The following is a 12,239-nucleotide window of genomic DNA, read 5'->3' on the forward strand; positions in this document are numbered from 1 at the left end:
CAGGGACAATGAGCACTTGTCCCATCTGGACAGAACTTTCTTCTGCAACACTCGAGTGTGAAATTGAGCACACGGTACTGCCTCGAAGGAAGCTACTATGAGGCCCAGGACTCGCATGCAAAAGCGGAGCGACGACCATCTTTGGGATGTCAACTGCCGCACCGCAGCCCGAAGAGTCTGCAACCTTTCCATAGGGAGAAAAACTTTTGCCTCTGAGGAGTACAGAATCAACCCCAGATACACTATGCGTTGAGTCAGCACCAATACTGACTTCTGAGTGTTCAGCACCGAACTACATTTTCAGAGGGTCTGACAGGTTACAGACACGTTTACCTCTAATTCTGAGCTTGAAGTGGTCCACAGAAGAAGATCGTCCAAGTAGCCCACAATAGCGATGCCACGCTGTCTTAGTAGGGCCAGAATCGGGGCGAGCACCTTGGTGCCGATGCCAGGCCAAAGGGGAGAGCCACAAATTGGTAGTGGTCTTCCCCGAACGCAAAGCGCAGACATCTCTGATGCTTGGTGCATATGGGGACATGAAAGTATGCGTCCCTGATGTCCAAGGATGCCAAAAAATCCCCCGGATGGAGGGCAGCAAAAACAGAGCGAACCGACTCCATCTGGAATCCTTGTACCTTCACAAAGCAATTGAGGGCTCCGAGACCCAGGATTGGACGAACGCCCTCCTTCTTTGGTACTATGAACAGGTTTGAGTAAAACCCCTGAAATCATTCCTGTACTGGGATAGGAATGATTACTCCGCGTCTCAGCAAGTCCTGAACCGCCCCATACAGGGCTTCTCGACGGGTCGGCTGAAGCTGGAGGTTGGAGGGAAAAAATCTGTTTGGTGGGCAAGAGAGAAACTCTATCTTGTACCCTGAAGAAACTACTTTGCAAACCCACCGATCGGAGATCTGCGATGTCCATCGGGTCACAAATTCGCGAAGACGTCCCCCCACTCGAGAGATGGGTGGGGGCAAACCTTCATGCGGACGTGGATTTGTTTACGTGGGCTTGTTGACTCCTCTGTTGCTTCCCTAGACTCCTCTATTTTTAGAGTATCTCGCACTTCGGTGATAAGATCATTTACCAGAGCCTTTTCATGTGCTGACCCGGATCTGGATTCATCCTCACTGTCTGGCCGATCTTGGTCCGCACCCTTAGATATGTCAGAGCCAGGGTCATGAGCCGTAGCTGGACCTGGCTCCGCATCCGAGTTGTCCCCAGAAGATGGCAGGGGGAGGGGGTGTTTTTACCCCCCGTTTTCCCACACACCGCTTCCACCTCGGCAACAAAAGCATCTAGGATTGCCGACATAGCGTCTGATACATCGGGTGCAGGGGCATCAATTGCTAGCTCAGGTGTTTCAGGGGAAAAGGCGTCTGCTTCTGACGCCATGCTGACCCACGCAGACTCCAAGTCAAGGTACAACAACCCACCCTCCTAGCTGCGAGAGAGATGAGGGGTTCCCCCCCGGAGGACTCACCACCCTTGAACAGTATAGTACGGCTGCAGTCCGCTTCCTACTTGAGCTGCTTCCTTGTCAGCTGTCTGTGTCAGTCTGGCCACTCCGCAGCGTGTGTCTGCAAGCTTGTGCCGTTTAAATTATGTGATACGGCATGGACCGCAAGAAAATGGCCAGAGAGCGGCAGATAGAGGCCAAACAATGCCGCAGGCCACAAGAACATGGCCGCCGAGCGGCAGGTAGAGGCAAAAACACAGCGTGGACCAGAGCACAGCATGGACCACAGGCAAAATGGCCACCGATTAGCAGATAGAGGCCAAACCCAACGTGGACCACAGGAAAAATGGCTGCCGATTAGCAGATAGAGGCCAAACACAGCGTGGAGCATAGGCAAAATGGCCGCCGACCGCATAGAGGGCAACACACAAGTAAGCAAACTTTTCATGGCAGCTCATAGCATTTGTAAGAGGACGTACAGCGCAGTTCCCTCACAGGTGGAGCCCCCCAGATGAACCCCCGGCCCCAGCAGCCAGCCTAGCTCAGAGAGCCCAGGGAGGAGGGAAGGGAGGGAGGAAAGGAAGGATGGGAACCCAACTCGACCTCCCCGGGAATGTCCAGCTATGTCCTCCTGCCAAAACAGGGGATTACTACTTACCCTTCCTGCGTGGATTCTGCAGACAGACCATCTTCCGCATGGTTACTGAGGCGACTGTCGGCCCGGCCGCTGCGACTCGGCCCTATAGACCGGTCATATGCTTGCCCTGAACCGTGTAGCTCACTGGCCACCCGTAGAGCGACGAGCATGTCGTGGACGACCCAGCACATAGCTACGGTCGGCACACGCTTGATGCCCGTAACTGGGGAGACTACAAGGATCTGGGACCCAGCCTGTCACCCAGTCGGCTGTGTAAGGTAGATCACAGGAACAAAAAAATAATAAAAAATTAAATTTGGAATAAATCTCCAGGCCTATGGGCCTGAAGGGAGCCATGTCTTCTCCTTAGCTAGGCCGAAAAAAAACTGATCTGCGAGATGCAGAGAGAGGGGTTATACCCAGAGGGACCGCCCACTGTACGGTGTGTGATGTGTTTAACACTTTCTATAAGTTTCTGCCTAGTGACTCCTGAATGAAGGCTAATACCCACTTTGTCAAGATTAAGGCTGTGTCCGTCCATGAACGAAAGAGAAATGTGATGTATAAACTGAAAGTGCTTCTGCTCAAATAGGTAGAATACTAAAACTAAAGCAAAATGTAAAGAAATGTGAGCGTGTTACCCAATAAAACCACTGATGTTAAGTGTCCATGAATCTTATAAACAATATATAAAAATATATATAAATTAAACGTGAGAATTCAATAAAAAAATTGGGTAACTATAAAAAAGAGAAATAATCTCTTTCTAAAATAACAAAGTGTCCAACCAGTGATCACAAAAATCAAGTGAAAAAACAAAAACAAAGAGATCCCTTATTCCATAAGCCCGGGTCCATTGAGAAGATTTGACGACCCAGAGGCAGATTATCCACACTCAAGACATATCCCATACTCCCACAGTCCGGTTTTCATTGAGGTGGTGTGCAGAGGACTAACAGGAGAGGATTTTCTTTGTTGGATCTCTGTGTTTTAGCACATTCGATCTCATCATTTGAGATCCTACAGTTTTGGCAAGACTCTTTACCTTGCCCCGTCCCCTCCACATAAAGAGGAAAAAAATACAGACATTCGACAAACTTTACAAATCACTTTCCAAAGGCAGCAAATTCAAATAAAATGTATCTGAAACACAAACTAATGCTATAGACATTTCAGAAACATTTTGTTTGTTTTTAGAGCATCGGATGTTGGCGGGTGTAAACAGACATTCCGTTTACACCCGCCACTCCACAGGGCCTGAAAAGCAGAACGGTCAGAACATACTTACTCTTTGCTTTGGAACTCCAAAATCGTATAATTTCATACATTTCATTTTCTTCTTTTGAAGCTGTTACAGATGAAAAAAATATTATTTTTTTTACTATGTAATCATTTCTGTAGACAATATGGGCCAGATCCACAAAAACCTGACGTAACTTAAAAAATCCAATTTAAGTTACACTGCCTTAAAGTTTCTACCTAAGTGCCTGATCCACAAAGCACTTATCTAGAAATTTCAGGCTGTGTAACTAAAATTCCGCCGGCGCAAGGCGTTCCTATTCAAATGGGGCGAGTCCCATTTAAATGAGGCGCGCTCCCGCGCCGGCCGTACTGCGCATGCGCGAAGTTACGTTACGCCGAGTTTTTGAGGATCGCGACGGCTTAAAGTTGCGTCGGGGAAAAAAAAATGACAGCGGCATGCATTCCTGAGGGAGAACTCCATGCCAATTTTCAAAGAAAAAAACGGCATGGGTTCCCCCCCCAGGAGCATACCAGGCCCTTAGGTCTGGCATGGGTTGTAAGGAGACCCCCCCACGCCGAAAAATTTACGTAGGGGGTCCCCCTACAATCCATACCAGACCCGTATCCAAAGCACGCTACCCGGCCGGCCAGGAAAGGAGTGGGGACGAGCGAGCGCCCCCCCCTCCTGAGCCGTGCCAGGCCGCGTGCCCTCAACATGGGGGGGTTGGGTGCTCTGGGGCAGGGGGGCGCACTGCGGGCCCCCCCACCCCAGAGCACCCTGTCCCCATGTTGATGAGGACAGGACCTCTTCCCGACAACCCTTGCCATTGGTTGTCGGGGTATGCGGGCGGAGGCTTATCGGAATCTGGGAGTCCCCTTTAATAAGGGGGCCCCCAGATACCGGCCCCCCACCCTAAGTGAATGGATATGGGGTACATCGTACCCCTATCCATTCACCTGGAGGCAAAAAGTAAAAGTTAATAAACACACAACACAAGGCTTTTTAAAATATTTTATTATTCTGCTCCGGACGCCCCCCCTGTCTTCGTTATTAGCTCAATTACCAGGGGGGGCTTCTTCTTCCACTCTCCGGGGGTCTTCCGCTCTCCGGGGGGGCTTCTCCGGACTCCGGGGGGGCTTCTCCGGACTCCGGGGGGCTTCTTCCATCTTCTCCCCTCTTCCGCTCTTGACTCGGCGAACCCCGGTTCTTCTGCAGCTCTCCGGTGCCTTCTTCTTCAGCGCTGGCTGCCTGCTATGTTTGTGTGTTAGCTCGATTTCAAACAGGCAGCCGGCGCGGTCTTCTGTGGCGTCAGGGTCTTCTGGTCTTCTGTTCTTCCGATGTTGCCTCGTCGCCTGTTGTCGCTGTAATGATGGAAGCGCGCCTTGCATCACATTTATATAGGCATCACCGTCCCATCATGCTCCGGTAGGTACCCACGTGGTGGGTGCACGTGGGTAGGCACCCACCACGTGGGTACCTGCCGGGGCATGATGGGACGGTGATGCCTATATAAATGTGATGCAAGGCGCGCTTCCATCATTACAGCGACAACAGGCGACGAGGCAACATCGGAAGAACAGAAGACCAGAAGACCCTGACGCCACAGAAGACCGCGCCGGCTGCCTGTTTGAAATCGAGCTAACACACAAACATAGCAGGCAGCCAGCGCTGAAGAAGAAGGCACCGGAGAGCTGCAGAAGAACCGGGGTTCGCCGAGTCAAGAGCGGAAGAGGGGAGAAGATGGAAGAAGCCCCCCGGAGTCCGGAGAAGCCCCCCCGGAGTCCGGAGAAGCCCCCCCGGAGAGCGGAAGACCCCCGGAGAGTGGAAGAAGAAGCCCCCCCTGGTAATTGAGCTAATAACGAAGACAGGGGGGGCGTCCGGAGCAGAATAATAAAATATTTTAAAAAGCCTTGTGTTGTGTGTTTATTAACTTTTACTTTTTGCCTCCAGGTGAATGGATAGGGGTACGATGTACCCCATATCCATTCACTTAGGGTGGGGGGCCGGTATCTGGGGGCCCCCTTATTAAAGGGGACTCCCAGATTCCGATAAGCCTCCGCCCGCATACCCCGACAACCAATGGCAAGGGTTGTCGGGAAGAGGTCCTGTCCTCATCAACATGGGGACAGGGTGCTCTGGGGTGGGGGGGCCCGCAGTGCGCCCCCCTGCCCCAGAGCACCCAACCCCCCCATGTTGAGGGCACGCGGCCTGGCACGGCTCAGGAGGGGGGGGGGCGCTCGCTCGTCCCCACTCCCTTCCTGGCTGGCCGGGTAGCGTGCTTTGGATACGGGTCTGGTATGGATTGTAGGGGACCCCCTACGTCGATTTTTCGGCGTAGGGGGGGTCCCCTTACAACCCATACCAGACCTAAGGGCCTGGTATGCTCCTGGGGGGGAACCCATGCCGGTTTTGTTTTTTACAAATTGACGTGGAGTTCTCCCTCGGGAAAGCATACCAAATGCCGTGGCTGGAATGGGCCTTTACAAGGTGTGACTAACTTTACACTTTGTAAAACGAGCCCTAATTTTACACTTGCAAAATAACACTTACGGCGCAAAAAGGAAGCTAGAAAGCTTTGTGGATCGCCTTAAGTGCTAATTTGCATACTAGCAACGGCATTTCGACTCGAAATGCCCCCAGCGGCGGATGCGGTACTGCATCCTAAAATTAGGCAGTGTAATTCAATTACACATGCCGGATCTTCTGTCTAACTTTGGAAAAAGCCTTTTGAGGATTGTTTCCAAAGTTACACACAGACCGAACAGCACTTAAGTCGGAGTATCTCTTTTGAGGATAACCCCCAATGTTCTTTAACCCCTTCATGATGGAGGTAAAACAAATTCTAATGCCTAAGCACCGTTTGGTAAAGTCTGATGAGTGTTAGTAAAACTGTATATATAATCAACATTACTAAGTGTATGCAGGTGAATTATACCTTGTTTTTTTCTATGACAAACCGGGCTTTCCTTTAGTTGTAAATAGTAATAAATATCTTATATTTTTCATTATCAAAGGTAAACTGGCACAATATAGGTAAAAAAATATAATTAAAAAAAAAGTAGCTGTATAATTCTTGCTATTACCATGGGGCACCACCAAACAACTCCCCAAAAAATTCTCCTGCCAGTTGCAGTGGTACAGCATATGTGTATATTTGTTGTTTGTACCTGTAGTAGTGCCCAGAAACAATCATGCACAGTTTGCTGTTTTCTTTTTAAACTCTGAATTTTAACCCTGAGCATGACATTTGACCATGACCCTAGCCCTAACACAGACCTTTTTTATCTTTATTTAAATTTTTTCTTAGGCCCCGTACACACGACCGGATCTATCCGCTGGGATTGATCCGCGGATCAGTTCCAGCGGATAAATCCGGTCGTCTGTACGGCCTAGCGGATATTTATCCGCGGAGATTTCTCGGCCCGATCGATTTCAAGCGGATATAAATTTCTTAGCATGCGAAGAAATTTATCCGCTTGAATCGGGTCCAGCGGATTGATCCGGTGGTCTGTACAGACTCACCGGATCAATCCGTCCGCTCCCCTCCCTCGCATGCGTCGTAATGATTCGACGCATGCGTGGAAGTACTTACCTTCCAGCGTCGCGCACGTCATCGCTGCGACGGCGCGACACGTCACCGCGGATGAATTCCGCGCGGATTTTGATCCGATGGTGAGTACAAGCCATCGGATCCAAATCCGGAGGAGGAATCTCCGCTGGAAACGGTCCGGCGGACCGTTTCCAGCGGAGATCCCCTCGTGTGTACAGGGCCTTACACACACTAGTTTTGCTTACAATGTTTTCCTCTAGCCAGGAGAAAATGATACAGGCCCAGATTCTCAAAGGGCTTAATGACGGCGCAACGCCATGTACGCTGTCGTAAGTCCTAATCTGGGCCGTCGTATCTATGCGACTGATTCTTAGAATCAGTTACTCATAGATATCCATTAGATCCGACAGGCATAAGGCTCTTACGCTGTCGGATCTTAAATGCAATTTTTTTTTTGTCCGCTAGGTGTCGCCTCAGTCATTTTCCCCGTCGAGTATGCAGATTAGCTAGATACGCGAATTCCCGAACGTACGCGCGGCCGACTTAGTGAAGTTACAACGTTTACGTTAGGTTTTTCCAGCGTAAAGTTGCCCCTGCTAGGGGGCAACTAATGTTAAGTATGGCCGTCGTTCCCGCGTCAAAATTTATAAATTTACGTCGTTTGCGTAAGTCGAACGTGAATGGGGCTGGACGCCATTTACGTTCACGTCGAAACCAATGATGTCCTTGCGACGTCATTTGGAGCTATGCACCCTGGGATATTTTTTGGACGGCGCATGCGCAGTACGTTCGGCGCGGGAATGCGCTTAATTTAAATGTTACACGCCCCCTACCCGCCTAATTTGAATTAGGCTGGCTTGCGCCGGGTGATTTACACTACACCGCCGCAACTTTACACGCAAGTGCTTTGTGAATAAAGCACTTGCCTGTAAAACTTGCGGCGGCGTAACGTAAATGAGATACGCTACGCCCGCCGACATTTACGCCATTCTACGAGAATCTGGGCCACAATTTATCTTTTTCTCCATTCAAGAAAAAAAACACAGGTAGTACAGGTACACAACGCACACCATAGAACATATGTTAACCACACTATAATATGTGCCCACTAGAGTTAATGGGTCCTTAATGATGCATTAATGACTACAGAGCTGAATTAATTGTAACTGGAGTACAGCTATAGAAATGGCAGTTTATACTTGGGCTGTAACAGCTGGTTTTGCTAAAAATAGCTACTTCCATTCAGGGCTGGACTGGGACACAAATTTGGCCCTGGACTTCATCCAGTTCGGCCCACTGACAGGTTTCTCTAATGTGGGCGGCCAGACAAACCCTCCCCCCCTGGTTGGCCAACCCTGATGGCCACCCAAGCCCCCCTTCCCCTTCACTAGCCATTCTACCTTATTACATGATGCTGCGGGGAGGGAGAGGAGATGAACACTGCGGGGAGAGAGAGGAGGTTAACGCTGCGGGGAGGGAGAGGTGGTGAGCGCTGCGGGGAGGGGGAGGAGGTGAACGCTGGGGGAGGGAGAGGAGGTGAAAGCTGCGGGGAGGGAGAGGAAGTGAACCCTGCGGGGAGGGAGAGGAGGTGAACCCTGCGGGGAGGGAGAGATGGTGAACCCTGCAGGGAGGGAGAGATGGTGAACCCTGCGGGGAGGGAGAGGAGGTGAACCCTGCGGGGAGGGAGAGGAGGTGAGCGCTGTGGGGAGGGAGAGATGGTGAACGCTGCGGGGAGGGAGAGATGGTGAACACTGCGGGGAGGGAGAGATGGTGAACACTGCGGGGAGGGAGAGGAGGTGAACGCTGCGGGGAGGAAGAGGAGGTGAACGCTGCGGGGAGGGAGAGGAGGTGAACGCTGCGGGGAGGGAGAGATGGTAAACGCTGCGGGGAGGGAGAGGAGGTGAACCCTGTGGGGAGGTAGAGGAGGTGAACCCTGTGGGGAGGTAGAGGAGGTGAACCCTGTGGGGAGGGAGACGAGGTGAACCCTGTGGGGAGGGAGACGAGGTGAACGCTGCGGGGAGGGAGAGGAGGTGAACGCTGCGGGGAGGGAGAGGAGGCAAACGCTGCGGGGAGGGAGAGGAGGTGAAAGCTGTGGAGAGGGGTAGACAGAGGAGCGGAGGGGGCGGCGGTCCGCTGTCACTGAAGCCGGCCCACTGAGCCATCGGCCCACCGGGAAACTCCCTGTAGTCCAGATGGCCAGTCCATCCCTGCTTCCATTGCTATATCTAGGGCAATGTAACATTTTGATGGTTATTCAAGTCACAACCTCCTGCTCAACAATTAAAGTGTCTTTAAACTTCTATAGTAAGACAACACGATCTACAAGCTGCATTAGCCTTGATAACATTGTCACTCCAGTGTGTTTGCTCCTGTTCGATTGCATAGCTAGGATTCGGAACTCTCTGGATCTGGCTCAGAGACACCAGCCAATCAATTTGCCTGCTGGGTCTTGAAGCCACTGGAAGTTTCCCCCGGCTCCACTGCCATAGCCTGACAGGAGTTATGACAGCAGCATCACTACTTCCGTTGGTTAGGTGCAGGTGCGGCCTGGTCCGGAGGGTGCCTCTGTATAATGCGCTGTGCCATGCAAAATATCAGTAAATAGAAGCATCACAAACTCATTCCAGGTTCAGGAACTGATCACTCCCTGAATCACTTTTCAAACACAAAGGCAGTTCCTCCATTGATTTTGGTTGCAATTGCAGGCAGCCTTTGGTTTGTGTGAACAATGTAATGAGCAATCTTGAGCAGCAGTGGCAAACTAGTGTCATCAAGGTAACTGCAATTAAATATCAATACATTGTAGAGGCTGCACATATTTTAACCACTTAACCCCCGGACCATATTGCTGGTCAAAGACCAGAGCACTTTTTGCGATTCGGCACTGCGTCGCTTTAACTAATAATTGAGCGTTTGTGCGACGTGGCTCCCAAACAAAATTGGCGTCCTTTTTTCGCCACAAATAGAGCTTTATTTTGGTGGTATTTGATCACCTCTGCGGTTTTTAGTTTTTGCGCTATAAACAAAAAAAGAGCGACAATTTTGAAAAAAATTATATTTTTTTACTTTTTGCTATAATAAATATCCCCCAAAAATATATAAAAAAACTTTTTTTTTTCGTAAAAAAAAATAGCAATAATCATTTATTGATTGGTTTACGCAAAAGTTATAGCGTTTAAAAAATAGGGGGTATTTTTATGACATTTTTATTAATATTTTTTTTTTTACTAGTAATGGTGGCGATCAGCGTTTTTTTTCCGGTACTGCGACATTATGGCGGACACTTCGGACACTTTTGACACATTTTTGGGACCATTGACATTTTTACAGCGATCAGTGCTATAAAAATGCATTGGATTACTATAAAAATGCCACTGGCAGTGAAGGGGTTAACACTAGGGGGCAGGGAAGGGGTTAAGTATGTTCCCTGGGTGCGTTCTAACTGTAGGGGGGGTGGCCTCACTAGGGGAAATTACTAATCTTCTGTTCATACATTGTATGAACAGAAGATCAGCATTTCTCTCCCCGACAGGACCGGGAGGCTGTGTGTTTACACACACAGCTCCCGGTCCTCGCTCTGTAACGAGCGATCGCGCCTGCCGGGCACGCACACGGGAGTCGGGGGCGAGCGGCCTGCCCTAGTGGCCTGCGCAAGAGCCGACTTATAGCTACGGGCTCTCGCGCAGGGGAGCCGACCTGCCGCCGTATAACTGCGGCGGCTGGTCGGCAAGCAGTTAAAGAGGTACATTCACTTCATGTTGTGGACTAATGATTTTTTTTCCTTGAGCTGGGTATTATAGATTAATCATTTTTCATCTTCATGCATTTCTTTTTTTTTTTTACATTAATGTACACAAACAATTCTGTTGCTGATGACAACTTGTGTGATATTATATATAGATAAATTAACCACTTAAGGACCGGGTCTCTTTCTGAGATTTGGTGTTTAAAAGTTAAAAACATTTTTTTTACTAGAAAATTACTAGAACCCCCAAACATTCTATATTTTTTTTCTCTAACACCCTATAGAATTTAATGGCGGTTGTTGCAATACTTTTTGTTAAACTGTATTTGCACAGTGGTCTTACAAGCGCACTTTTTTTTTGAAAAAAACAAACAAACACTTTTTTTTAATAAAACAGCTAGCCCATTTTTTTTTTTTCATATTGTGAAAGATAATGTTACGCTGAGTAAATTGATACCCAACATGTCACGCTTCAAAGTTGCGCCAGCTCATGGAATGACAACAAACTTTTACCCTTAAAAATCTCCATAGTTTCCGGCTGTACCCAGTTTGTGTTGGAGATGCGGCTCGACAGACGGTAGCTATCTCCATATTTGGTGGAAGTGTGCGGCCATTCAGCCATATAGGTTTTTGCCATATACAGCAGGCTCTATGATCGGCCCCTGACACACTCGCTGGAAATAGCTTTACTGTCCATGCTACCTGGCTTCATAGCTTCCCAGAAAGGCACCTTGTTACGCTTCTTTCTGTCAGCCGCAAGGCAGCTTATCCCCCAATTTTGGAAAACTACTACTACCCCTCCCCTGGGTCTCTGTCAGTAATGCCTTCAAGGAATCTGAGGTAGAGTAATCGTTCCATAAGAGCCATAAGGTCTTAAATTTATCGTAAGTGTCATTATCTAAGGCCAGCATTTTCTCCATGCGCATGATGTCATTAACGCCTCGGAGCCAGCCCTGATGTTCGAACTACTTATATTTTTCAGGATGACATGTCGTAGTCTGCTCGGTCCACCTTTCTCTTCCCCCCTCCTTCTCTTCATCATTTCTCTTCTTCTCTTTATACCTATTTTTTTTTCTTCTCTTTTCTAGTGGTCAGATGTTGTGCTAATAGCTTTTATTTCACTGGCCCTCATTGCTCTTCTGTATAACATATCGTTGGTTGCCTAGTAAGGGCGGCGACTTGTTTGAATTTGCGTTGGGCACGCTTCATACAGTGTTTTAGACAGTGTGTATTGCAGTGTATCATTTTATGTTATGGACATCTGACAATTGTATGTGTTGTGTTAATATGTTGAAAAGCAATAAACTCTAAAACTCTCCATAGGCGACGTCTAAGAAATTCTATAGGTTGCATGTTTTGAGTTACAGAGGAGGTCTAGGGCTAGAATTATTGCTCTCACTCTAACGATCGTGGCGATACATCACATGTGTGGTTTGAACAATGTTTTCATATGCGGGCGCTGCTCACGTATGCGCTACCTTCTGCGTGCAAGCTTGTCGGGACAGGGTGCTTTAAAAATTATTTATTTTTTGTAAACATCCCTTGTAATAGAAAAAAAAGCATGAGGGGTAAAAAAAGACCTAGGATTTTATATTTAGACAA

The 12,239-nt window shown here is 48.9% G+C and overlaps 1 protein-coding gene across 1 annotated transcript in view; it reads right to left on the reverse strand.

The window, feature by feature from the left end:
• LOC120929247 (protein mono-ADP-ribosyltransferase PARP4-like) overlaps nt 1-12,239 on the reverse strand; it is a 136,873-nt gene that overhangs the window by 24,589 nt on the left and 100,045 nt on the right. Inside the window, exon 7 of the mRNA XM_040340555.1 lies at nt 3,388-3,447. Within this exon, the coding sequence (XP_040196489.1) occupies nt 3,388-3,447 (60 nt within the window). The remainder of the gene's footprint in view (nt 1-3,387; nt 3,448-12,239) is intronic.

Source organism: Rana temporaria, chromosome 2, assembly GCF_905171775.1.
Source record: "Rana temporaria chromosome 2, aRanTem1.1, whole genome shotgun sequence".
NCBI lineage: Eukaryota > Metazoa > Chordata > Amphibia > Anura > Ranidae > Rana > Rana temporaria.